The sequence below is a fragment of the Pagrus pagrus genome (genome assembly GCF_965226575.1).
Source record: "Pagrus pagrus genome assembly, chromosome: 19".
Lineage (NCBI taxonomy): Eukaryota > Metazoa > Chordata > Actinopteri > Spariformes > Sparidae > Pagrus > Pagrus pagrus.
In genome coordinates this window covers 20,626,369-20,653,389 of record NC_140203.1, presented here as the reverse complement: position 1 = coordinate 20,653,389, position 27,021 = coordinate 20,626,369, and the positions used below count along the sequence as shown (strand labels likewise).

Below are 27,021 nucleotides of genomic sequence, written 5' to 3'. Positions count from 1 at the left end.
GAATTTACTCCATGTTCGCTGCACTCAGAACATGTCAAGCTGTCAGCTCGGAGATCCAGATGGCCGATCGGCCCGGCGCTCCCTGTGGTATTTTCACATACTCATCTCTACCTATCTCCCCCTTGCTTACGACATTTCTCCCTCTGCTCGTCTCATCCTCCTCTCCCACATCTCACTCACTTTCCGTTTCTTCTCATTATTTATGAAGTTTTTGGTCTTTTGTAGCTCTGTTTCGCTTTAATCCCCGCTTCCTCCCCGGCTGTCTTAAAGGGTCAGTTCACTCATATTACAGTAAGAGGTTTTTCCTCGAATCCCAAGCAGTATCTAGCCAGGCAGATAGTTTCAGTTTTACACCCAGTTGCCTATGAATGGGATGAACAAAAAAGTGGACATTTTCAACCAAAGCAGAGTATTGTACGCTTCATGAAGATAGGATTTATGGAGAGTCCCTCCATAAATCCTATCTTCATGAAGCGTACAATACTCTGTTTTGGCTGTGTTAGACTAAAATAAAATGGCAATCGAGAGTTCAGTCAAAGTCCTTTTTGGACAAGTCTCGCAACTCATCAGCCATCCTGGCAATGCCCTGGGCAGTTATTTCAGGCTAACAAAGCTGGCGTCGCCGTCAGCTCATCCCACCAGAGCACATGAACAAATGTGAGTTTAATATCTTTGAATAACGTCACCGTTCTCGGTAATCCTGTGCATTAGAGTGTTATCCTTCTCGTCCATGCTTATTAGAAATTTGTTTGCACCCATGCCAAAATGTGAATCACAACTGTGCACTCGCATCAGTGCAGTAACTCGATTGGCTGATAGGTTTCCTTTTTCGGCTGCTGTTATAAAGCTGATGATTGGCTTTGGGATGAAGGGGCGGATACATGTCATTCAACTGCCATCTCTGGCATCAAATTGCTTTAAGTGGTTTGTCTCCGCTCTTATTAATATCTCTGGTAGAGTGCATGTCAAGGTTCTAAGAGTTCAGCTCCCACCCTGGAGGTGTATTAAAGTTTGATTGTAGTGGTCAAAGCATTGAAAAAAATATTTATTTCCCAGGAGAGTGCCGACGTGAAGTCTAAATATTATCCATAGCAACCTGAACATGTTTCTGCAAAATTACACTTTGAAAAATCAATTTTGACATATTTTGAGCAATGCTTTGGGTCAAAACCCCATTTATCTATATTGTTTTGGGCTAGCAAAAAGAACCTAAGAGATGTATTTCTCAAAGGCAGGGCACATAAAAGTGGAACTACCTGTGCCATTAATCGACAAGGTTTTATTGCGAACTGATAGAAAAGACAGACACAGGGGACATGGGGACAGAGGTGACGACATTTACCACAGCAGAGTAGTAAGTCTAAAGAAATGTTGTAGAATTGCTTTGGTCCAGGATCACAGTCCATATCCCAAAGCTGTATAATGTCTTGATAGTTAATGAATTGTAAATGAGTTATTCCTGAATAACTGTGACTCAAGGACTATTTAGTATAATGATGAGTTACTGGAGAACAGACTGGGAGATACTTTATTAATGAATCATTAGTTAATGATTAGTTCATAAATATCTGTAAATTGATATAAGTACCACTTTCTTCATGAATTGTTCCTGTTCCGCTGATTGGCAGGAACTAGTGATGATTCATTAATTACTTATTACCAAATCATTAGCTATGTTTTTCGTGCGCCATGAAGGAAAGTGAAACATAATACTTAGTAGTCTCCCAATAGATTAGTTAAATACTAATTACGTAAGTGTTTACTCTTTTTGTTCACCTTCATGTAAAGCAAAACATCATACTGAGTAGTTACCTAATAGTAATAAGTACTTAATCATTAGTTACTGTTTTTCATGGAGGTTCACAATTAGCTCTTTAATAACAGACCAGAGACAGCAGGGCTTGCAAAAATATTTGAATTATATTCACACCACATTCTGTCTACATTCACATTCACATCCAAGTCATGTTCTGTAGCATTAGTGATGCTGAAGCCTTGAAAACAAATTACCAAATTACCTGATGATTCATTAATATAGTATCTTCCAGTCTGTTCTCCAGTAACTCATCATTATCTACTATATAGTCCTCGAATCACAGTTATTCCAAGAGTTACTCATTAACGATTAATTACCTACCAAGTTGTTCCTGATTCATTCCTCACTAACATTATTGTGAAGTGTTAGAGATTAATTGACTAATTGTTGCAGTGGCTGGAATCATTTACGTTATGAGTATCTTGAACAGCCACTAGACAACCGGTACAAAATCAACATACATCAACAATTTTCATAATTGCTTTATCATTTTAGTTGTTTATTGAGAAAAAAAACTGTGAGGGTTGTAAACTGAATATGCTTGCGTTCTGGACTGGTGGTCTGGAAAAACTACACATTTGCAGACATCACCTTAGGCTGTGGGTAATTGTGAGGGTCCATTTTGTAAAATAAACAGTAAATTAATTAGAAAATCTAATTACCAGAATAACCAGTGATGAACATAATCATTAGCTGCGGTCCTGGAAGTGCTGCATTAGAAATATTTTTCGGATTATGAGTGAAGTGACCCTTAAAGCAGCTTGTCTTTTTTCCCCCTGTCATGCATCTTGTACATCTCATGGCTTGCTATTATCTCCTGTATATCTCTGTCCCCCTCTCTCCTCTCTGTGTATCCTTCTTATCCGCTGCTGTTCTCTATGATCTCAGTAACTCAGTCTCCGTCTCTGGCGCTGCATGTGCAGTGGCAGCACAGACAGGGCTGTATGCCTGCGAGCAGACTCCATGCATAATTCATGTGGCTTGGGCTCCCTGTTGACCCGAGTCCAAACAGTTGGCAGTCTATAACGCTTCCACAGAAAGGCCCCGAGAAGAAGATGTTGAGCTAAAGCAACATACACTGATGTAAGATTTATTAAGCCACTTGCATGACAATATAAACAACTTTCAGACATTGTCCCTATCTTCCATCTCAGATTAAAGGATAAGACATCTTAATGTGTGTGAAAGCGTTTGAAGCAAAGACATACGGACCAAGCAAGACAATGGATTACAATACAGAGACATGAGAACGATTTAAGCACACAAGATTTGATAAGAAAGAGATTATCTTGTAGCTTTATGGTGATTTGAGAGATGGTCAGATTCTATTGCACACCACAATGAAGATCAGAAGAAATTCAACACAGGAACATTTCTTAACCTCTATAAAAAATTTAACGGCGTACAAAGGACCAGCTTCTGGGAGAGAAGATATCCACACAGACCATGTCTGTGTGAGGAAAAAACAGCAAACATCAACAACCCTTTTGAGCCTTGATGTATAGTCTTTCATCCCTTGGAAGACTTTTTCTGATTGGCAAAGGCGTGAAAGAAAACAAGCCCTTTGATTCCCGTGTTCCTCCTCCTCCTACTGGTCTCCACTTCAAACAAATGTGCCACTAATAACTTTGCCTAACCTGACGGCAGCTGACTCACCGTCGAATCATTCTTTTCAAGTAAGCCATGTTAATTTGGTTTGACAGTCCAATGTGAAGTTTCATTCAGGAGGCATTTTTATAACAGCAGTGTGTGTGCCTCTGTAGGAATGATTCCTGATCAATCATTACCTCATATAATCTCCAACTTGGACTGCAGCTCGCCGGGTGGCTTTCACTTTAATTATGACTGTCGTAGCAATTAGTCAGCTACTGTTCAGGAGAACGGAGTTAGACACTAAAATACCAAACTCCATCATCGCGACCTTTTATGTGAGCACCAGTTCTTTCAAAACTGTCACATCGCTGTTTTCGCAACCCACACCAGGAGCGCTGTTCAACAGATCATGTGCTGCAGCCATCTGCTCCTGACTGGGGGGCTGCAGGGTTCTCGTTGAGATCATCTCTGATACCATCATCACCAACTGCTGGTCTGCTGCTTTCTGTCTGTTTCCGCCTTCTTTTTTTTCCAATATTCAACCAGGATGAGCAAACAGTGCCATGGAAACTATGGAAATGTTTGCTTTCTGCCCATGTTTCATAGATTCTGAGAGCGCAGACTATGAAGCAAGAACCAATCCTCGGCATTCATCAAAGCGCACATCTGCAGCCTCCTCCAGAGCCCAGCAGCTGTTAGCAACTCTGAGCTACGGTGATGAGATAAAACAGTTTACAACCCTCCATGATGTTTTTAAGAGCTATTCCAAAATGAAAACAGTAGGGATCTGAGAGGAATGTAGAAAAATGCAATCAGAAGTGCTGTATTTCCAATTTTGATTTTTTCAGAGCTGATGCCTATATCAGGGACTACAAAATTTCAATATCAATACAATAGCCAGTATTCTTTACAGACATTTTTTGCAATGATCTATCAAAAGTGGTAATCAAAAACATATGATGAAGATATATAATGTAGATACCAACACCAATAAATATACGTGGGTCGGGCTTTCTTATTTGAAGGTTGACTGTGTAGGATTTAGTGGTATCTAGCAGTGAGGTTGCAGGGTGCAACCAACTGAACACCCCTCGTCAAACTTTTCCCTATGGTGGCCGCTAAAAATGAGAAGGGCCCTTTCAAGAGCCAGTGTCTGGTTTGTCCATTCTGGGCTACTGTAGAAACATGGCGCTGCAACATGGTGGATTATTGGGAAGAGGACCCACTCCCTCTGTAGATATTAAATGTTTATTTTAAGGTAAAAAAGTCACGACAATTCTTAGATTCAGGTGATTATACACTAATGAAAACATCATAACATATCATATTCTACACACTGGACCTTTATGTGAATGCAAAGTATGTGCAGAGATGACGTTTAGTGACTTTGGCCATGTCATTCCTCGCAAGAACACACCAAATCCAGCATGGCAGTGTTTGGTCAACATGCTCTCAATCCCAACTCGTGGAATACAGCAGCTTGGTCAGTGGCCTTGAGCTTCAAACTACGATACTCTGCCTACCCCTCTAGCATCAACTTTGGCTGTGACGGGCTCTGTGGTCAGGTAAGCAATCATGCGTTACATACAATGTCCAGTTAGACTTTCAAAATTAAGCTTGCTGACGAACACTTCGTATATTTTGACATATTGGGCTGTTGTTAGTATTGTCAAATGGTCACCGTTCGGTTAGGTTTAGGCACAAAAACTACTTGGTTAGGTTTTGAAAAAGATCATACTTTGGGGTAAAATAACTACATTCAGCCTCGTAACATCAGTTATCTAACTATGTCATTAACATTGGTTACGTCATTTACGTAGGTTAAAGTAACAACTTAGTGTGATTTGGCAACAGGAGACATCTTTCATCCTATTACAAGTCAGTATATCATCAAAATGATTTCTGCAGCTGTTATTTTTAGGTAAAATTGTTGCATAATGTCGCTTTAACTTACTTGCGTAACATAAATAACAAACAAATCACTCTTGACTCATGGCTTTAAACGAGACACAAACTCCAGTCTGTGGGAAAGTCCACTGTATGACCAATCCAACCATCCTAAACACCCCATAATTTGGACTTTTCTCACTCTTATACTACTGCACCAGAAGGACACAAACTTACAAGTGTAGGACCACTGACCAGGACAGCTGGCTGCTTTGGGAAGTGACAATAAACCAAGTTCTTAAAACTGCATATGAGACAGCTATATAAAGCTATGATGTGTAACTGTGAGAGTCAACCCCCCCAACACAGCATGTCTAACCATTGCATGGACACACTATCTATACAATCGTGACAAGAGATAGATAAAGCCAAACTGAATAATCCACCTGATATGCAGCAGCAGGCTGAGACATGTCAGCATCAGATGATTATCACCTGACGGATATTAAAATCAGAAATTCATGCCTTGCAGGAGCAGATATCCCTTTTTATGAAATGCCACATAGAGTTGACACTCAGCAGATGACCATCAGTGCATGGCTACGAATTAATTATTGGCCATGAATACAGGTGAGTGGAGCAGCAAGGTAACCCATTGAACAGGAGCTCAGCAGTTTAGATGGAACAATGATACAAAGAATAGCCACACAAGCTATGGTATGAGCACATTGATTTGTATTGAATTATTTCCTCTTCTATAGTGTAAGTTCTAAGTGTATAGTGTATGGGACACCCTCTCATGTACTGTAGGAGACATGTTTATTGTCCTGTGAAGCCAGTAATTGGAAATATGTCCCTGAAACATGACTATCTTGACAATAGTTCAACGGTAAATAACAACCAGCAAGAAAAAATCTCCCATAACAATAAAAAATAAGCACTCACATAAACAGCAAAAAATCATCATAATATCCCTGACAAGCATGAAGCAAAAATAATTATCTCAGTCACAACTCACAATCAATACCAATACACAAGCACAACTGAAATAAAAGCATAGCATGACAGAACTTTGCAGTCAGCACACACAAGACGACAACCACAAGCTGATGACACACACCAACTAAATGGAGCCATCTGATGATACACGTGTTAGCACAAGCGGTACTTGCCTTGTTGGAGTAAAGCAGTGATCTCTGGCTGATGCTAAATCCCTCCCTGGGAAAATTGAGGTGTTGACAACAGGGCAAGGAAAAGGCAGCTTGTGGGTTGAAGTGGCATTTGAGGCCAAGAGCTGAAATAACCATCTGCACTCTGAAGAGTGCCCTCCCAGAAGTGTGTTTTTTCCCTTCAGAAAAATGTTCTGAAGCAAAACAGTCATATAGTTTACAGTCTAGTGAGCTTAATGATGAAATTCTACGTGGGCTCATGATGCTGTGTTACTGTAGCCTAATTTACACTTCACACTGCAGAGTTAGGAAAGGAGATGATCATTAAAATGTTCCACTGCTTTGCAAAAGCATTGGAAATTCAGCCAGCCACTAGCCAATAGAGTGAGTCATGTGACAATAGCAAGGTGTCTGAGTTGTTTGCCCCCCTTGCAATCCCATTTAAGATAGTAGTTCTTAAATATACTTATCATACATTTTTAATGTAGTTATATGATTCAAGTATCTTATTTTGTAGTCTTTTTGGGGGCCTCTCAGTTGCTTTTCAATTTCAAATGGGCAGACCTACAACAAATTAGAGAAATCTGTGACGGCACTCAGCAACACATGCAAGTTCAGGCAGCTTGGTCTATTTTCAAACAGGAAAAAAATGGCTGCCTGGTCACAAACAATCTCTTATTACAGCTCAAAGTATATTAAAATGTTTATCTATAAACATTTGCGGCATGAAATAGGCAATGCAGTAACAGAATCTTGATTCCGTATTGAACAACCATGCCTAGTTTAACAGTTTGATTAGAGTTTCGGGAGCTTTGTGAGTTGTGCTGGATGGATCTGTGGACCGGACACAATTGGATACACCTACAGCCAATCAGAGCAGCCAAACCTGTGACTGTGCATCACATGACATTGTAATTACACAGCTTGGCCACTAATCGGCTTCAAAGCTTGGCACTCGTTCAATAGGGGCTCATTCTCCTCTATCAGTCATCATATGAAACCTGTGCAGTATTAGATAAACAGTTGTGATTGCCCCATCACAAACTAGGATGCAGGGAAATCTGTCTTAATTGGTGGCCAGATGGATCTGCCAGAGCAAATAAACTATGAACTCAAAGATTCATCTGGTTCCCAGATTATTATTTTGTGTATTGGATATAAATCTTTATTTCCTTTTGTAAATATGTTTTTGGCATACTGATTTTCTGTTTCGCAGTTTGATTGGATTGTTAAAGCTCTAATTAGTTCAAGGTAATTTGAGGCCCTCAAAATTATCTAATGCATTTTTGAAATCCAGAATATATCCATTTATAAATCTTTTCACTGACCGATCCTCTAGCATTACCTCATCATGTTACCTTGGCAGGATTTCTAACAGCTACCAATGAATATGTTGAGTCTGTAATGACCAAATTAACCAACTTGACAGAGTGTCCCCTCTGAAACAGGTGTCTGGACATGAGTGCTTGAGATTAGCTTGCACACTGATAGTGGGCCTTGATTTTTTTAAGCTGTGCCTCTGGGCAGTTTTGTGTGACAGTTTGTGCGACAGTGTGTGTGTGTGTGTGTGTGTGTGTGTGTGTGTGTGTGTGTGTGTGAGTGCTGTAAGTGCCCAGTGACATTCTTGCAGCTCTCCAGAGTAATGGCCATCTAGAGCATTTCTACATAATAAAGTGATTTAAATGTTGACTCAATTAACTTCAGGACTAAATTTCTTCAGGGAGACTGGGATGGCTGAAATGAGAGTAGAATTATTAAATATGCATGAAAAAAATCCATACAAACTTTTCAGAAAAGCATAGTGTATATATATATATATATATATATATATATATATATATAGATGAAAACAAAAACAAAACAAAAAAAACAAAAGAACCGCCAAGCTCTGGTGCCTCATTCCAAACGAAGTAAAGTTTATCTTTAAATCAAAGTTGAAAACAACCATGGGCGATCAAAATGCTGTAACATAACAAACCGAATACAGTACTTCACATCTGCAAAACAACTGATCGTACATGCAAAACACAAACATGAATACATTCACAGCCATGCTGACTTGCATAAGAATGAAAAACATGAGTTTTGCGGATTTGATTCAATTAGGGCTCTCCCACAGTCTAGGGCTTGCAACCTCAAAAGGCTGAGCTCTCTGTGGAATCGCTAAGTTTTCATGAGCTAACCTAAAAGGTCTGGGCCACCCAGCCCATTTAAAGACTTCAAAACAAGCAGCAAAAACACTACAGTAACACAGAGTCGAGCTGGGAGCCAGTGAGGGGAAGGCAGTGCCAGGGTGAGGTCAAATCATGTTAGCAAGGTCTGAGGAGCAGTGTTCTACAGCTGCTGTAGACAGGACCTAGACAGGAAACTAATGATGCTGAAAGGGGAGTTCCCTCTCGATGGGAGACTGTGAATGTGGGTAAGCTTATCCATGACGTTTCAGGGTAGTAATGCTGCTTTGATGGTGATCCTAACTGAAATATAACATTTATTACGATGTCTACAGGGCTACATCAAAGATCAAACCAACTTTTTTGAAGGGCGACATAGATGACATCTGTCACATTCTCAGAGCCTGTAGTGCACTGTTTTTATCTGACCCTCATGCATGATATTTTGTGCCACCCACTGTGGTAGGTTTAAGGAGAGGGACAGCAGGATATTCTACACATGGCAATGATAAGTTCCCGAACACATTGAAATCAATTGGTTGTGTCTCAGAAAGGACACATATTAGGGATAAATTAGACCTAGAACTGATTTCTGTCAGTGGACATCCCAAAATGACATATATCACCTTTCAGAAATACTACATTACTATTACAGCGGATCAGCGACAGGCATATCGGATTGTTGAATGGTTGGTTAGGTTTAGGCAAGATATATATGTGGTATGGTTTAGACAAGAAAACTGGTGAGGTTTAGGTGACAAAACTACTTGGTTTGGTTAAGGCATGAAAACTAATTGGTGAGGTTTAGATTTAAAAACTATTTGGTTGGGCTTTGGTTAGAAAGCCACTTGGTTAGGTTTAGACAGGACAACTAATTGGTTAGGTTTAGGTTAGAAAACTACTTGGTTGGGTTTAGGTTAGAAAACTACTTGGTTGGGTTTAGGTTAGAAAACTACTTGGTTGGTTTAGGTTAGAAAACTACTTGGTTGGGTTTAGGTGAGAAAACTACTTGGATAGGTTTAGGTGAGAAAACTACTTGGTTAGGTAAAACTACTTGGTTAGGTTTAGGTGAGAAAACTACTTGGCTGGGTTTAGGTTTGAAAACTACTTGGTTAGGTTCAGGAAAACATAGTCAGGATTAAAATAAGTGTCACTAATTTAACTAAAGTAACGTTTGTACATTATGTACGTGACTTAAGTAACTACGTTAGTGAGTTAAAATAGATCATTATTGACTTTTGGTTTCATAATGGACAAGAACAGTGATCTTCTGGCCCTGTGCTTGTTTCACAGAACCATCCAGAAACATAAATATGGGTTATAATAAGCTGCTTGCACAGTCACCAAAGTTATTCAGTTATTCTAATGAGGACGGGCTGACAAGGTAGGAGTATTCGTAAACCCAAGCTAAGAATTGAAATATGTATGATAAAAATGTTTTGACAGTGTACACATACTTGTTCAGCTGTCAACAACCTAGGAAAAAAGACATCAGTTTTCTTTGAACGCCAGACAAAACCACGCCACAGCATCTACTGGGAATCGATCAAAGTCATCAACTAGGAGTCAGTCGACAGCTGCACAAAGGTCAAGGACTCCAAAGGAAAGAACATCCCTCTGACACATGTCTTGCCAGCTCCAGTTTAACAAATCTTCTCAAGAATAATAAATTCTTCACTCTTGCTCATCTCTTTTGTGCTGATATTCTTGGAAATTCCTTTTTTAAAAATCTAACCTCAATCCATTTGACCTTAGTAATTTTTGAACATACATAAAATGTTCCCTTACAAAATAAATGAAAAAAGAGGAATGAAAGAGGGCCGTCATTCTTCAGCAGTAGTTCATACCAGATACTGCAAGGACATGGTTTGGAAACATTTATAGCAAGTAAAAAAGGTTATGCTGAAACTTATTATACACCAATCCACCACAACATTAAAACCACTGACAGGTGAAGTACATTCCATGTATCATTTGGTTAGAATGTGATTTTCTGCAGTGAAACATTGAGTCCTGGCATTCACATGCACCACCCACCCAAACCCTGTTGCACACAAAATTCACCACCTCATACCAACTGGCAATGCCCCCCTTCAAGTAGGACAATGCGCCCTGACCCACCACAAAACCTGCTCAGGAATAGCCAGGGGAACTTGTGGCTCAAGTTGGCCACCACATTCCCAGATCCCCAAATCACAATCTGAACGAGCATCTGTGAGACGTGCCAAAACAAGTCTAATCTGTGGAGGGCCCACCTCGCAACCTATAGGACCCAAAGGATCAGCCACCAACGCCCTGGTGCCAGACATCACAGGACACCCCTAAAGGTCCTGTGTCCATGCCTCGATGGGTCTGAGCCAAGTCTGATCTGCGGTGGGGCCTACATGGATTGAACTTGTTCAGGTTATGCTGGATCACAATGGGATCTGGGGAATTTTGAGTGGTGGGGCCACTGCCATCAGGGAGTACTGTTGTCATGAGGGGGTGTACTTGGTCTGCAGTGGTGTTTGGTTGATGATTAATATCAAGTGGCATCCATTGGAATGCCAGGACCTAGGGTTTTTGCGCAGAAAATTTGATTGTAACAAGATAATCAATGATATTCATTTCATCTGTCAGTGGTTTCAATGTTGTGGCTGATCGGTGTATATCGATGATTGACTTGTTTGTGTATTCCATGGTGGACTGCTTTTTTATTATTATTAATTTTCTTTTCAAAAAAGTTGATCTTCGCCCTTCTTTGACTCATACTGGATTTTCATGATCAAGGTGATACATCTTAGTCCATCAACCCATTCGTTTACTTCACACAGTACATCTGCAGCGGGGGGCTGGAGCCTATTCCAGCACTCACTGGGAGAGAAGCCGAGTTCAGAGGTCACCAGTCCATCACAAGCCATAAATAACCATGATATAAAATTGTGTGCACACATGAGTGATGAGATGAGCGTGTTTGCCCCACATCCTGTCCACACATTCACTGAGCAGATTGAGATAATTTCCCTACTGAGCTCCAGGCATCTCCTATATCATATATACAATATGGGCAGATGGCTGACAAGTTAGTTCATTTTCATCCTCATCAACCATTCAGTGACTCCTTGCTTTTTTTAACTCTCTCTGGAAGTCTCTCTTCTTGTTTGTGTGCAACTGCACCTGCTCAGTACTGTATGTCACAGACCATGATAGGGTGTAAATTGTTTCATTGTGTCATGCAATGGAAACATCTGCATTTCTTATGTTTTGCAGTTATTCTGGTCCTTTAATCCAGGCACGTCTTACTGTAGAAACAGGATACTTTACATACATAACGAGAAGATCTCTCAGAAAGCACTGCCAAGACCAATAGTCATTCTTCTATGACATACAAGCAAGTGTGAGCTTCACGATAAATATTTAATGCTTGTTCTTGTAAAGTACATTTTTATTCCCTGAACTCTGGTGGGGTTTATTGCAGATAAATCGCCTTTGGATGAGGGTAAGAGAGTAATTAGCTGCCTTATTAAAATAGCTACACCTTAATTTGAGATAAATGCCTTGCTACAATTGTACCTGTGTAGTTTGAGCAGCTACATGTGTCGACTACCCCAGGAATTACTGTTAACCAGCCATGAATATGGATTATATTATTATGGAATATATATATGCAATTGGTTACATGTGACTTTTACCACCATCCACTAGATTTTATAACGGATTGTTTGTTTTTTTTAATTGTTTTTGCTGATCTTGTGAAAAAATATACAGTAACACTGAACACCTTTTCAGGAGAATGCAGCCTGAAATAGGTGACCAACTGCAAGCTTACACCGGAAGTAGTGATGGAAATTAAGTCTCTTGGCTCCGCAATGGCTCTCCATTTAGTGCCACTTCTTGCTTTTACAATGCTGTCAATTAAGTAATGTTTTGACCTATGATGGGTAAGTGTACACATATATCAATTACATTATTCAATGGAATTATACTCAACCTCAGAATCCCCAGATAACCACAATTCTACATTATATTTTGTTTAAAAACCTTGAATAATATAGAAAGATCATGTGCATTGAACAGGAACTGATGTTTCACTGTGTTTTGTTTGTTGGCAACCAGCAACAGTCTCACCATGCTTGGATCTTAATTTGAGCAAAGAGAGACATTTTCTGTTACTTTAAAAAATATGTTCATCTTCCTATTACTATCCTCATGGAAGATCCCAGTAAAATAATAGAAATAAGAAATAACACAACCCTCTGATACTCTCTCTCTGAACAGAACTGTCTGTTCATTGCTTGTTGAGAGTGCATCACAGGCCACCAGCTCAAGATAACATGTGAGGTGGCAGGATGTGGTGTTATTTTGAAAAGAAAAAAATTCTGTCCTTGAGACATTTGTTTGAAATCATGATCACTGCTTCTCTTTGCCAATTCAGACTGATTCTTTGTTTTCCTCCTGCCACACTTACAACAGTCATTTTAGGATTTGTGAATGATTCCCCAGTAGCAACATTCTTCTCTTGTTGAACCCTCTACAGCGTGTTGTGATGCCTTTCAATTTCTGACTTTCCCCTGAAGCATCAACAGGATGGAGTTTAGTGACCAGGATGCAAACAGAGGTGATGGTAGGAGTGAAAGTGAAGAAGAAGTGGACGGCAGAAGTGGTAGGAGTTAGCTTGGGAGAAACAGAGAGTGCATGCTATAATTTTGGGGGATGAAAACTGCTAATTTGGTGTGATTATTAAGTGCAGATGGTCAAGGCAAAGTAGCAATTTAGGAAAAGTCAAAGTGGACAAAGTAATAAAACTGGGGGAATGGAGCTTGAATGTCTGCAAGCAGGTGATTTCTAGATTACTTTTCAGTGTGAGCATCAGGGAACTTGTTGAAAACTTGCAAGTACTTAACAGTGCAGTCAAGAATCCTAGAAGAAGGTTAAGAGGCGTGGAGGAAAAATAGACTGAAACAGTTTTGGCAGAATTCAAATGAAAAGAAACACCAGGAAAAGTATATTTTTGATTTGTAAAATACAATTTAAGAGAAAATATAAAAGCTTATGATGTGCTTGCCATGAATTTGGAAGCCAAAGTCTGCAAAGCAGAGAGATGTGCCAGCTGTGGTGGTAAACACGAGTGAGCAACTGAAATGCTGTAACTGTGGAAGTGAAGAGAGTGTTTCATATTGGGTTTGCAAAGTAATGAAAACTGAGGCAGAGGACCAACAGATAAAAGTGAAGGAAGTCTACCAAGCAGAGGTGGTTAAGATGCCTGGCCAGGAAAAACAGTCAAAGGGGAAAAACTGTAAACAAGAAGACATATGGCACTGAATGTACAGTAGGAGTGTGGGCAGAGAAAAATATGTTTCAAGAAACTGAAACAAGTCCAGTTGCCTACGATACAGCACTTAGAATTATGTTTGTGACCTTTACAGGAGGACTGGGAAACGCAATATCTGAGATTAACTTTCAAACTGAATTGTTAAAGCAGCAGTGCATCATCTTGATATAATAGGTTTGAAGTAAAGAGATACTGGCGAGCCAAGTGTCATCATGTGTTAATAAATCATTTTAAGCTTGATAGCCAATAGACAGGGTTTTAAGCAACTGATAGGGACAACAGGGGAGAATCCAGACATATTTGTGTTTTCAGGAATTATGGCTGAAACCCAACTTGGATTTTGTTATGTGTGCAGGCAACTAGGCAGGAAACACATTAATGGGTAGGTGAGCAAACTGATATCAATGCTCGGGTAATTGAAGACTGACTATATGTGCCAAATGCAACATTCATTATGTTGTTTTGCTCGTTTCACCTTGCCATGTACTGAGGTCGTAATGGCTTTTGGTCTCTCAACAGATTTTTAAAAACACCTTTGAAGGTGCAGGTTCAAATTACTGGTTTCCGTTTATCATTGTGAATGTGTAAAGCTTTGGTGTTCCTGAGGATCAACACAGCAATATTTCAGAAAGCACAACATTTCTAAAATTGTCCCTAAGTGTGAATGTGAGCGTGAAAGGTTGGTTGTCTCTATATGTCAACCCTGTGATGAGCTGGAGACTTATCCAGGGTGAACCCCGCCATCGCCCAATGTCAGCTGGGATCGGCTCCAGCAATGAGAAATGCAAGGAAAACTTTTGCATCAGTTGTATCTTTGAGTTAGCTGTTATCTTTACATTGAATGGGAGTCACTGGCAATGAAATCTTAAGTTGGTGTTTTGAGAAAGGTAGCCTGTACACTTAAGACACCTAAGTTACACGGGGAGACTGCATGGACACCTTTGACCTTTCGGAACTGTGTCTCAAACACTGCATGCAGGTCTACTGCCTGACAATGTTTCCTCTTTCCAACTAAGCCCACAGCACATTAGGCTGCCTTTCTCCAAACTAGAAGCAGAACCCGTCACAGGGTTTTACTATTCCCATTGCAGCGCTCAAAAACAGTACTTTGGCTTGTCTTAGGTTTGGATTGAATGTGCTTTTGGGCAACTGAAGATGAGGTTTGGAGCTCTTAGCAGAGTTATCCCTTTCCCCTTTTAGTGATGACAGCCATGAAATTTGATCAGGAACACACAGAATAACCAATACAGAGGCCGACAGATATACACCTGTGGTTTTTCAATTCTTATACAACATATTTATACTGAATATGCATAAACATTTATATGAACTGTATATACAAAAACACATGTTCATACCTGTACCCTTTACGTTCGGCCTTGAACAGAACAAGAGGAGATTATGTGACTTACAAACATACATATACTGTAACTATAAACTCAATTAATAGACAACAATAGGCTTCGACTCTACTCTAAAGGCTTTGGTAAAGCCTATGCACAACATAACTGCGAATACATTTGGTTCTTCTATGCAATTCCTCCTCATCTAATTATTCTAATTATCTTATGTTCAGATATTCACAGGAACATGCACATTATCAGTGAATGCCATCAACTGCTCAATTTAAGCCAAGAAAGAAATGTTGCAAAATAAACAAGGCAACTGATTTAAAATGGGTTTTTTTCTGAGAGAAGGTACATTTGTTTTTACTTGACTGGAAAGTCTTCAAATAAATTCATTTGATCTCCTACAAGGAAAGTGAAAGATCGTAGAATGCAGGACAGGAAAGTCTAACAAGTGTTCACAAAAAAAACCACCATTGCATTCCTCCACTAAGTGCTTTTATGCACAGCACTTCTCATGGGCAAGACCTGGGCTGAACCCTGGTCATGGATGAAACATTTACACCTCCTGCCCACAGCCAAGCACTCATGTCCACTCTGTTCCCCCATCTGTGGTCTTCACCCCCACGCCAATAAATGCATCAATGTGAAGTAAATGTAGGCCTGCCGACGTCTGCCAATCTCAGCCAGCAAAGTGTTGCTTACGTTCGATAACTGCAATTACAATCTGGGAAGCTGTTATCTTATGATAAACATTTACTAAAGCTGTTAAGATTAGAGTCTAATGACTGGATTCCTGAAAGGTCAGCTAATGTTCCTCAAGTGCAGTCGTGTCATCAACTTACCATCAAGAAGGCTCAGGAAACACTGAAAATGAACGAGGTCCGATGCCAGATACTGTGTCACTTTAGGGAACAGTTTGCTTCTATCTCCTATCTGGATCGCTGTCTCCTCTCCAATGACGGGCCTGTGATGAGCAAATCAAGCCAACACCTTTAAACACAGCTTTACCAAGCTCGTTTATACACACAGAACTGGCTCATTTGCAAGATTATCAATTGAAGGAGCGAGACTGGTTGGGATTCACTGTCAAGACAGATGCTAGTTCATGTTCCCATCAGCTATGACAGCACCGCCACGGGCATGTGATTCCTCACTGCATTCAAACATGCTCTATCTGTGACTGCCACATATGGAAAAGCTGCTTTCAACTCTCACGCAACATCATTGAGCCGTGTTCCACTCATAGACGGCCCAGTTAGTGCAGCTGGCCTGGGAGTGAGAACTTAGACATGTGCACTAATGACTGGAAAGATGTCATCCTCACACAGCTCGGTACAGACACTCACTGCCTTCAGCGATATCTTTTGTGAGTGGAGTTGATTTTTAACTCTTGTTACTGTTGTGCCTCTGTGTATTATTTATGATGACAAATAGATGTATGTGTATATGGCTCACATTCACATCTGCCTGCGTTCCTGTCTTTAGTCAGCACTGTCACTGGAGCAAATTTGTGGATGTGATTTTCTTTCTCATAGTGGTGTATTGGCGCTTGATTTTTCCATGTATTCATGAATGTTCACTCTGATTCTGTCTGAATGCCCTTGAAAACTTGGCAGCTTGGTCATTTCTTCTCGTTCAAAAGCCTCTGAGGCTATTTATACACCTTGTTGCGCATGCAGCTGTTATATGCATGTCCCCCATGTGGAAATCTGAGCGGAAATCTGCCTGTCAGACACACAGGCGTTTATAGAGATGTTGGCTGGTTGGCCTTGATTCAGCCTGGACGGGCTTAAATGAAACCGGGGATAACAGGCAGTTGATCCAGTGCGAGGTAGTGATAACAAAGACAAATAGTAAGCCATGGCACCAGGCGACTGGTTCAGTGGGTGTTGGAGATACTCTCGAGGAGTGAAATGGGGACAGTCAAAAATCCTTTCAATCAATTGTGCAATCAAGTGATAACGATGAAAACACTTTCTCGCTTCGATGTTTTCATGCTCATGCAGTTATATCTTACAAGAGGGAACATAGTCTACAATTCCCCACTGAGTTTGTGTTTGTGGCTTTTTCGGGACAATTTAGCTATTTTTGAACATTAAATCCCAAATGAGTTGGCATTTGATAAGGTGAATTCTTCTCCATCCTTAGCTCAAATCAGTCTGATCCAGCTAAAAATAGTGCAGAGAGCCCACCTCAGTTTATCAAACTGCAGGAAGTTTTCCCCTGATTCTGATCCCAAGTGTGATTGCTGTGGCAGTGTACAAGCAGACCTCTCTCATATATTTGGTCTTGCCCTAAGCTTGGAACATATTGGTCGGCAATCTTCGATGTACTTTCAAAGCTACTGAAGTCAGCCTTTCCTACAGAGTGGTGTAGTCTGTAGTCCTAAAACCTAGAAATCAGTTAGCATTTTAGAGTCTGATCTGAAAATATATGTCATTGCAACTAGAATATTATGGTATGTTTAAGGTTAGACAGCTAAAAATATTGCATCAAAAAAGCATTAAAGTGGGAGTCTGCAGATCACACGTCAAACTCTGTTTACAGGTCTTGGGGAGCACTACAGCATGCATGTACTGTGGTTCCAGAAGCAAAATGTAATAAATGGCCGCAAGTCATGTCGGGATCAGTTGGGTCTGAAGACTTCAAGACGTAGAAGTATGAAAATGAGAAAAATCTGTGTTGAAAGGTCAGTTAGAACGAGGTGAGCTTACCAGACATCTGTAGCCCGCTCCTCATCTCTGCTTGAGGCTGAAGACGTGAGGTTACATCGGGCACAACACATCTGTTTCTTTCACCAAACCGTTGGCACTTGAGTTGTAATGCAGACTCCAGGTTTTGATGAGGAAGAAGGCATGGAATTTAAAACACATCCATGACTCATCCATCAAGAGTCCGATGAGGACAGCACAATGCTACATCAGTGGACTGCTTTTTTTTATTTAATGGTCTTTCATGGTCATGAATAACAGTGTTAAAGGTGGATGTGCTGCATGCCCATCAGCCCCCTCAGTTCCACGCCGTTACTTTCTGCTTCACTAGATAAAGAACATTGTTGAACGTCGGTAAATTGGTGCTGCAGAATAACACAGTATGAACCTAATTCCAAAGAAAACAAGTCCTTAATTTTGAGGCAACTTAATCACAGCTGCAAAGGCAGCTGCGCAAATGACTCATTAAGTTTTCAAAACAGCCTCAAAAATCATGATGTATGTTAAATACAGGAGAGCTACTTTGGCAAAGAGGAGCAGGGGCCATAAGTAAGCCGTTGCCAACATTAACTGAAAGGCACTTGATGAGATATTTGCATAAGAATGCAATGAAATGCAGCCTAAACACCATTGCCAGAGTTAAAATCAACCCCTTGCTGACATAATTCAAAATAAATGAATATAATAAGTTTTACCAAGGCAGTATTTATTCCAAGGGTGCTGACTTGCGTAATCATAATGGTTCCCTTGTTCCAACTGCCTGTATGACTAGATAAAAGTAAGCACAACATACACCATTGTATTGTATGTAAGTACATGTGCTGAGACAAATGGGCTGTGGTCTTACTTCTGAGAAAAGAGTTGTTTATGGTCACAAATATTGATTACACTGCACTGCAGCGTATAAATTTTTAAAGTTGGTGCTATCGCCCGAAGGCAAACACTAAGGCAAGTGCTATGACAGGTGTTTACAGAGGCTACAGTAATTACAGCAACATTACTGGAAATCGTTTATTGGATATGTAAAAGAAACGAGGCAGAAAATGCTGCACACAGAAACACATTCCACTGTGCAGAGACGGGCGTGACAGCTAAAGATGCTCATCTGTCCTGCCTGTTTTTAATTTATGTGCTGTATTTTTAAAACTTTGAGGGGCTGAAAAATGTAGTGTTGCAGTTAATTTCAACCATAGCATTTTGCTTATCTTCGGAGTATCGAAATATCAAGATTAACTGTCCTCCTTCCTGAGTCGTTGTGAAACAAAATAAATTAGTTTGTATTATATGATAGGCTGCTGGCTGCCAAAATAATGAAGCTTGAACAATTGATGTCTGACTATAAGCATTCAGACTTCATTAAGGCTGAAGTGGTGAAATGTGACCATGGCCTATTAACGATAACTGTTGCTTATTTCTGTTATTACTCCTGTACTCTTGCACTGTTTGACCTATAATAGTCTAGGTTTTGATAAACTGCTTGTGACAATAGAGTTTGTCAATTTGGTGTTTTACTTCAATCACACAGCGTGGAAGACTTGTTCTATTAAATGCTCATCCTTTCACAATGATCGCACATGTATCATTAAACCAGAGAACTGGGTTGCGTTGAGCGACTACAAAACAGCAACTAAGGCAGGCTGCCAGTCCCCCAGATGGTACATTACTGTATGCATGCCTGGAGCTGGAGATAGTGTAAGAAGGAATCTCCGAGCAGGACTGTGAAGTCCTTGAAGTAGCACACCCACCCACTTTACCCTTCCTCTCAGTGGGGTCATGTCAGAAGTAAGGGAAGTATATATCAACTGTATCTTAAATTAAACTTGAAACTAAGAGCCACATGAGAGCCATTACTCTTGTGTCAACCAAAAGCGAACAAATCAGTGACCAAACGGTGCAAAAAAAAAAAAAAACTCACGTTCTGAGATGTTAAGCTGTTGGTCTTGGTTAAATGAAACCAGGGAGACCGGGCAGTTGATTCAGTGCAAGCTAGTGATAAAGACAAATAGCAAACCACTTCTCCAATGGACTACCATCCAGTGATCAGTGGGAGTTTGAGATACTCTCTGGGAGAGACATGGGGACCGACAAAAATCCTTTCAATCAACTGTGCAATCAAGTGATAGCGATTAAATCACTTTCTCTGGGACGTTATCATTGTGCGACTGGTTCATCCATCTCATCCGAATGTCTGTTGGTGGTTTGGTGGGCGAACAAACGCGTGTATGGCTCTGCTCCAAGCCTCTCAAGCAGGTTTTATGGCTCTCTGGGAAACAAAGCAAGGCATGCAGTATGGAAGCTCCATTTTCTCACCGCAAACTGGTTTATACACGACATGATCGCTCCGAAGCCCTAAAAGCTTACAAGCACAGTCTAAATTTTATGGTCACAATTTGAAATGTCACAGGCAAATGGGATACAATTATGCTTTGACTGCAAATACCTCCAGTTAATTTCTGTAGGTATTCTTTTCATGTCACAAGATGACAAATAATGATATAATTATTTCAGTTGAAAAAACATTGCAAGTGAGTGTCCCAGATTCATTAACTCATTTTCTTAGGTTTTATTCTTAATTTGCACGCAAGGGGAAACTTAAAAAAGGTTTTGAGGAGGAGATGATCCTCTTTTTTTGTATGCTTTTATGAAAAATCATTCAATATTTCATGAATAAACTAGAACACTTATTTCCTGTGAAAACACATTGTGAACGCTGACAGCTGAACTAAATCTGAAAGCATCGCTGAAAACACAGAAATGTGAAAGGAAATGCCTGAATTATCATAAAATTAAAATCCAGTCAAACTGCATTGGCTTAAGAAGGTGAGAGATTAAATCCATTGCTATAAAAGCCAGGAGGCAACTGTGATGATGTCAAAGCTTGAAGTTGAAAGTTACCTGAAAATGCTCAATATTGTAGTGAAGAAATAGAGAACAAGTTGATAAAAGCTTATTTTTAAAAAAGGTAGGGAGGTGTAATTGGAGCATAAATGTCCCCAAAGCGCTGAATATTTTTGACATTATCTATGAGTCCTTGTACAGAAAGTAGTATTTGGGTGGAATAAACCTTGGAAATTAACCATGGTCCCAGAAACACGTTCCTGAAACTGCAGCCTACTTAACTGCAGGAATGTAGTCTAATGAACATCACCTGTCTGTAATGCATTTGTCTTAGGTAAACCTTGGTGTCTGTTGGAAATCAACTTTTCCCTGTACTGGTTTCATACATAAGCAGACCTCCCTGGAGTCAGAAGCAAATGCTGCTAAGGACCTTCTGACCTGACCCCTGATACAGTCACACCTGACACCCCAGTGCTCCAACAATCCTCCATTTGAACAGTTTGCTCCATCTGTCAGTGTCAGAGTAAACAGACCTTGGCTACATGAAACAATCAGCAGAATCATAAACAAACAATATTTACTGAATTGAATATTAATGTTAACAAAAATAAGATTGTAGAAAATCTGAAATGTGGAATAATGAAATACACAGTGAGCTTTGGCTCCGCTGCCTGTTAATTAGTCCAGTCCTCACAATATTATTTCAGTTAGCTTTAATGCAAACATAAGCCCATAGGCTTTGGCTGCGGCTTCATGTCTGAAAATGCTTAATTTAAAAAAAAAAAAGAGGAAAAGTAAAAGCTTGATAGTTTTGATAGTTGAATGGTTTCTGTAGTTGGAACTATGCAGTTGAAAAGTGTCAGAAAAACAAATGGAGGATGGAAAAAGAATAATGAAATGAAGGATTCGCTGACTGGCTATCCTGAATAGACTGTTGCTGCTGTGGGGAAACAAACCCACCATAGATGATCGGTCAGAATCATAGGCCAGTATTTCAGGTTTAATTCAAGTCTTTATTGATCCTTGAGCATGATTGAAAACGTAATAAGGTGTGGTTTCCTAAAAAGGATATAAACAGAAATAATGATTAACAAATTCAGGCTGGTGACTGTGCAAAGGAAACTAAAATATACCTCTCACTTTAAACAAAGTGCTCTTTAGCACCACCATAAGTGCATCATAAGTGACAGTCAACCATAATTATCCTTAAACCAATCGAGTACCCAGTGAACCAACATCCCAACATATGTGATCAACAAACCCAACACCAGCTCCCATAATGTGTACAAACCTAGAGTAAACATCACAACAGAGGATCAACTAAATAGGGGATAACAGGTGGTCTGATTAGGTGCACTTGCAGGTGACAATGGCCCATCCCCCGGAATGTACCATTGCTATGGGGGAGTTTGATTAGCTTTTATACAACTAAATTATGGATTTTGTGCGAAAATACAGCGTGAATGCTGACAGTTGAACTGAATTTGAAATCATAGCTGGAAATGCAGAGATGTGAAATGAATTGCCTGCAATATCATAAAACTGAATGGTGAAAAACTACATGGTGAAAAATCCTGGAAGTCAAACTGTATTAGCTTAAGAATGTAAGAGATAAAATGCATTGCTAGGAAAGATTGGAGATAACTGTAATATTGTCAGAGGTGAAAGTTGAAATATGTCACCCGAAAATGTCAATATTGTAATGATGAAATGAATAACACGTTGAAAAAAGCGTAGTATTTTAAAAAGCATAAGAGGAAGAAAAAGAACAAGAGACAATTCACAGTCACTCTCAAACTGTAGGTCACATGGTTGAAGGACCCTCACTATGATCATCCTTAAGGCCTTACTGAAGAGTTTTATGTAATTTGTGTGAATAAAGGTAAATCACAGTTTAAGAAGTCACCACATTTCTGTTTTTCCCAAAACTGTGAGCAGTAAATACAATTGGAAACTGATGCTGCAATTGGATCAGATTGGTCCCATCTCTGACGTTTTAAAATGAAATTAGAATGTTATATATCAACATTTCTTCATGCAATACATACGATATACAACATAAAATAATGATACTGTAATCATAAACACCATCAACAATTGTCTAAATTAAAACAGTCACTAATATTTTTGATACATTTTATATTAAATACCACAATACACACCTATATTATAGTATCATTTATGATACAGATGATCAAAATTCTAACTTTCTAACTTTCTAATTCTAGTCTTAACTCTCTAACTTTGTTATACATTTGCAGTATGTGGTCTGAAGCCCAGAAAAAGAAAAAGGGAAAGAAAAGAAAAAAATCAGATATCAGGATGTAATTTGTTCTCTGGAGCCCCAGCAAAAACTGAAATATACACCTGTTTCACAGTCTCCTCTTACAATAGGAATATATTATGTCTGGCTGTTGCAAATACATTCATCAGGTAAGTTTTGACCTTTAGCAATGCATTTTGATGCTGCGCCAGCAACAGAGCAGCACCGAGTGTCAGTGTTGCTACGACCATAGCCTTGCTTGTAGCCGTGAGTTTGGATGATTGAGTCTGCCTGGCCTCGACAGTTTGACTCTGCTGCACTTCTTCCCGCTCCTCCTGGGTCAGGGCCATTGGGCGGAGTTCAGCAAGCACTTCTAGAGCTGCTCGCTGACCAGATTGTACCGCACCACTCATGTACCCACACCACTGGGTGGCTGTCTCCGTGCCTGCCCAATGGATCCTGTAAATCAAGAAAATCAGTGAGCCATACACAAAACACAAAGCTTTGTGTTAGAAAAAGGCATTTACTTTAATCTCCTTTGGAGTAATTATATCCCACTTTGCACATGTATATTGTTTCTTAAGTCATTAACACTCATTTGCATCATCAGTTTTACAGAGTACATGTTCGAAGCTGTTGACTGGTAAGATTTCCTCTCTGTTGAACTGATACAGGTTACAGTTTGCTCTTTAACAGGTCTCTGTTGGCTTCAACGCTCCATTTCTCTGTGCACTGAAATTTGCAAGTACACGCTCAGCAAATTAGGCTGAGCCTGTTCAACCGTGTAGGGGGTTGATCACTAGAAAAAACACAATAACAATGCTGCTCCGAAACCACTTTTCTTCTCCTTGTAATGACAGCAAAGTCAAAGATGTCTTATAAACCTCATGCATTACTGCCCACGGTGCCCAGGTTTGTTGTCAACATCTGTCCACATCATGTGGAGTTGAACATGCTGCTGTCACAGTTAAATGTCAGCCAGAGTATGCAGCCTGCAGGGCTTTGTCATTGGCAAGATGGTAGCATTGTGGGTTTGATTGTGTAAGATCAAATGTGGCAGTGGATGCTGCTGCTGCCAACTACCAGCCCCCCCGAGAGGTTAAAGACAATGGCTGCAGAACTGCAGATGACGCATTACTGACTCCTTCTAGCAGTGGCATCTTGGAAACACACCACTCACTACCCACCCCCAAATGGAGGCACCTTAGCAACAGCTTAGCTACTTTTCTTAAAGCCCGAGTCCGTTTGCAAAAGAAGTAAAAGTGAGTGGGGTGGTGAAGAGCTTTTGCAGTCGATCTTGTAACCTGTCTGGCTACGAGATGGAAACCAAATGCGAGCCTACGAGATGAAGCACAAAGTAATATCAAACCCATTCCATCCCTTGATCCTGACAAACCGGCCCCATACCACACTGCACAAGGTGGTGAAGAGAGGAGAAATCTCAGTGCTCTTCCTGCACTGTTGGTTCACATAAAAAAGGGAAGGCCACTGTTCTGGTGTACAGATGGAGGGGCTGGTCTTTTGGACGGTTCCTGAGCCCCGGCTGATTAATGAGATGGGGCTGAGCCAGATCTTAGCCTTCTACGGGCTACTCTACCTGTCAGGGATAGCGAAACAGAGGTGAGAACAAAAGCAGCCTACGAGAGACTAGCTCCTGCTCCACAGCTGGCTGGCCTGTAGCAGCTGATAGATATCAAAAGTGATGGCATGCAAGTGGAGTGGATGGGCACTTTGATTAGGTTATGTTAAGCTCTTCAGTTTTCCTCCGAGGTTAGTTGAAGGACTCACTCACTCAGTCTCTTCAGATGACAGAGTGGCCCTCATCCAGGGAGGTTAAGGTGCTCGACAGAAAGTAGCAATTTCCTCAAGACTGTTATTTATTAATTGTGGAATGGTGGAATTATAAATAGGTTTTCTAATCTTCAGTCTTTGGATGCTTGTGATTCTGCATGCCTTAAAAGCTGCAGTCTGCTAATCTAGGCGTGAGGATTAGACATGTTCACCCGGCTGTCTTCTTGTATTCTTTTACCTATTTTGTATCGAACATGTGCGTGAGTTTTGTTACCTGCCTCCTGAAAAGAACTGCATCAACTTATCCACTTGCTTTACGCTCGAGTCTGCCCAATACAGGGTTGGGATTTAGAGGCTGCTGTCTCCCCTTTAAGACCCTGCAAGCTACAATAGTACATCTCTTAAGTGTAATGAAGCTATATGTGTTACATGTTTAACATGTCTCTGGAGAGCTGTAATCCCGGCCATACTGAGGGAGGTTAATGGACTACACTATCTAGCTGTCTGGTTCTATGCTTTTAAACCAATATGCAGTGGTGGAAATACGCAGGGAATGCTGTTCCCGGAGCAAAAGTCGGGGAGGGGAATGGCATTCCAACTCAGATTTCGAAAATCTAGTCAATGTTTTTATAGATTACTGCTTTCAGTATTGGAGGAATTAAAATATTCATGTATTTTTCGCTACACCCAATCCAGTAGAGAGATCTCTCTTTTTCATAAACCTTTCATCTGTGCACTGTCTGAGGCACGGAGCAGCTCTCTCAGCCTGCATACAGACAGACACAGAGACCTTGTTCTGAGGACAATGTGTTTAAAAGTCTGGTTAAACTTGACTAGAATCAATGTGGACATTGCTCGTTGCCAGAAGTGCATCAAGTCTTTTGCGTGCAAGGGCAGAAACATCTAGCAAGAGTGTATCGGAAAATACAGGTAGAGGAATGCACAGACCACTAAGCTTGTAGTTAATTTCTGGTTTCCCCAGTTAACCATAGAAACGTGTGATTAAAGTAACCATTGGTGATCTGATTATTTAGCTATCAGCTATAAATTCAGTCATAAATGGTTTCTCATAAATTCACAGAGCCCGTTTCAGAATGCTCAGAGGATTGTTTGTATGGAGGATATGTTGTGGTCATAATTGAAATGAAAAGTCCGAACAGAAAGTCAAAAGAGAGAAATTAAAGGAAAGTTTCATCGCACTAGGCAACTAGGACTAATCAGGCTGCAATTAAACTTAAAAAGAAAAAGGAAGTTGAAAAAGAAAACTGCTAATTAGAAAGTGTAATGGAAATGCTCAAAATGAAAGATTAAATTGTGAAGATGAAATTGGAAATGGCTTTGAAATAAGACAAGGAAAATAATGTGACACTTAAAATGCAGAGTAGAAAAGCTTAAACGAAAAAAATTAAAAGCTATGCAGTGGGAAAATACCTCACGTGTGGCGCTTTAAGTGACGGGCGTTCTTTACATCACATGTCGGGCCTTGAATGCTACCTGGGACAATTGGTTCCAATATGGACATGGGTAAGGAGTTATTTCTGAATGAGTTGGTTAAGGTTGTTTTCTTGATTCTTATGTTACCAGCCCCTTGTCTTATACTCATGGCTTGGTGGCACAGAAGGTGAATGTGTGAAGAGGGGTGATGTATGAACTACAGGTGTGTGTGTAAGTTCAGGTCGTGTGCAGGAATAAAAGCGAACCACAAGAAGGCGTTTCACGCTGTCAGCTAGAGCATTTCATGTTGATGTTTGAATAAAGAAAAGGCTACTCTCTCCTGTGTTCAGTCCTCTGCTTTTCAGAAATTACCACGACGAGCTCAAAGAGAAAAAAGTCTGTCATTAATGAAAACAAGGGGAAATAATCAGTTTGATTAGCATTATCAACTTTCAATTATCATTTATCTGATTATAAAAAAAAATCTGTGAATATAAAAACATCTTTAATGATTATCTATAGCGTTCTCCCGGTAAAACATGGCCATTTCCACCACTGACATGTGCTGCTAAGACACAAGACGTTTCACTAACTCACTTAAAGGACAGTGTACACATATGACAGATTACTCATGTATTCCCGAGCTCACCGCACTCTAATCATCAGCATCATAATGCTTTAATGCTCC

General features: G+C 40.2%; 1 protein-coding gene across 1 annotated transcript in view; it reads right to left on the bottom strand.

Moving 5' to 3' along the window:
* Nucleotides 1–21,888: 21,888 nt before the first annotated feature.
* LOC311275177 (putative flavin-containing monoamine oxidase A) overlaps nucleotides 21,889–27,021 on the bottom strand; it is a 47,404-nt gene continuing 42,271 nt past the window's right edge. The window contains exon 12 of the mRNA XM_084383485.1: nucleotides 21,889–23,567. Within this exon, the coding sequence (XP_084239611.1) occupies nucleotides 23,231–23,567 (337 nt within the window). The 3' untranslated portion in view covers nucleotides 21,889–23,230. The remainder of the gene's footprint in view (nucleotides 23,568–27,021) is intronic.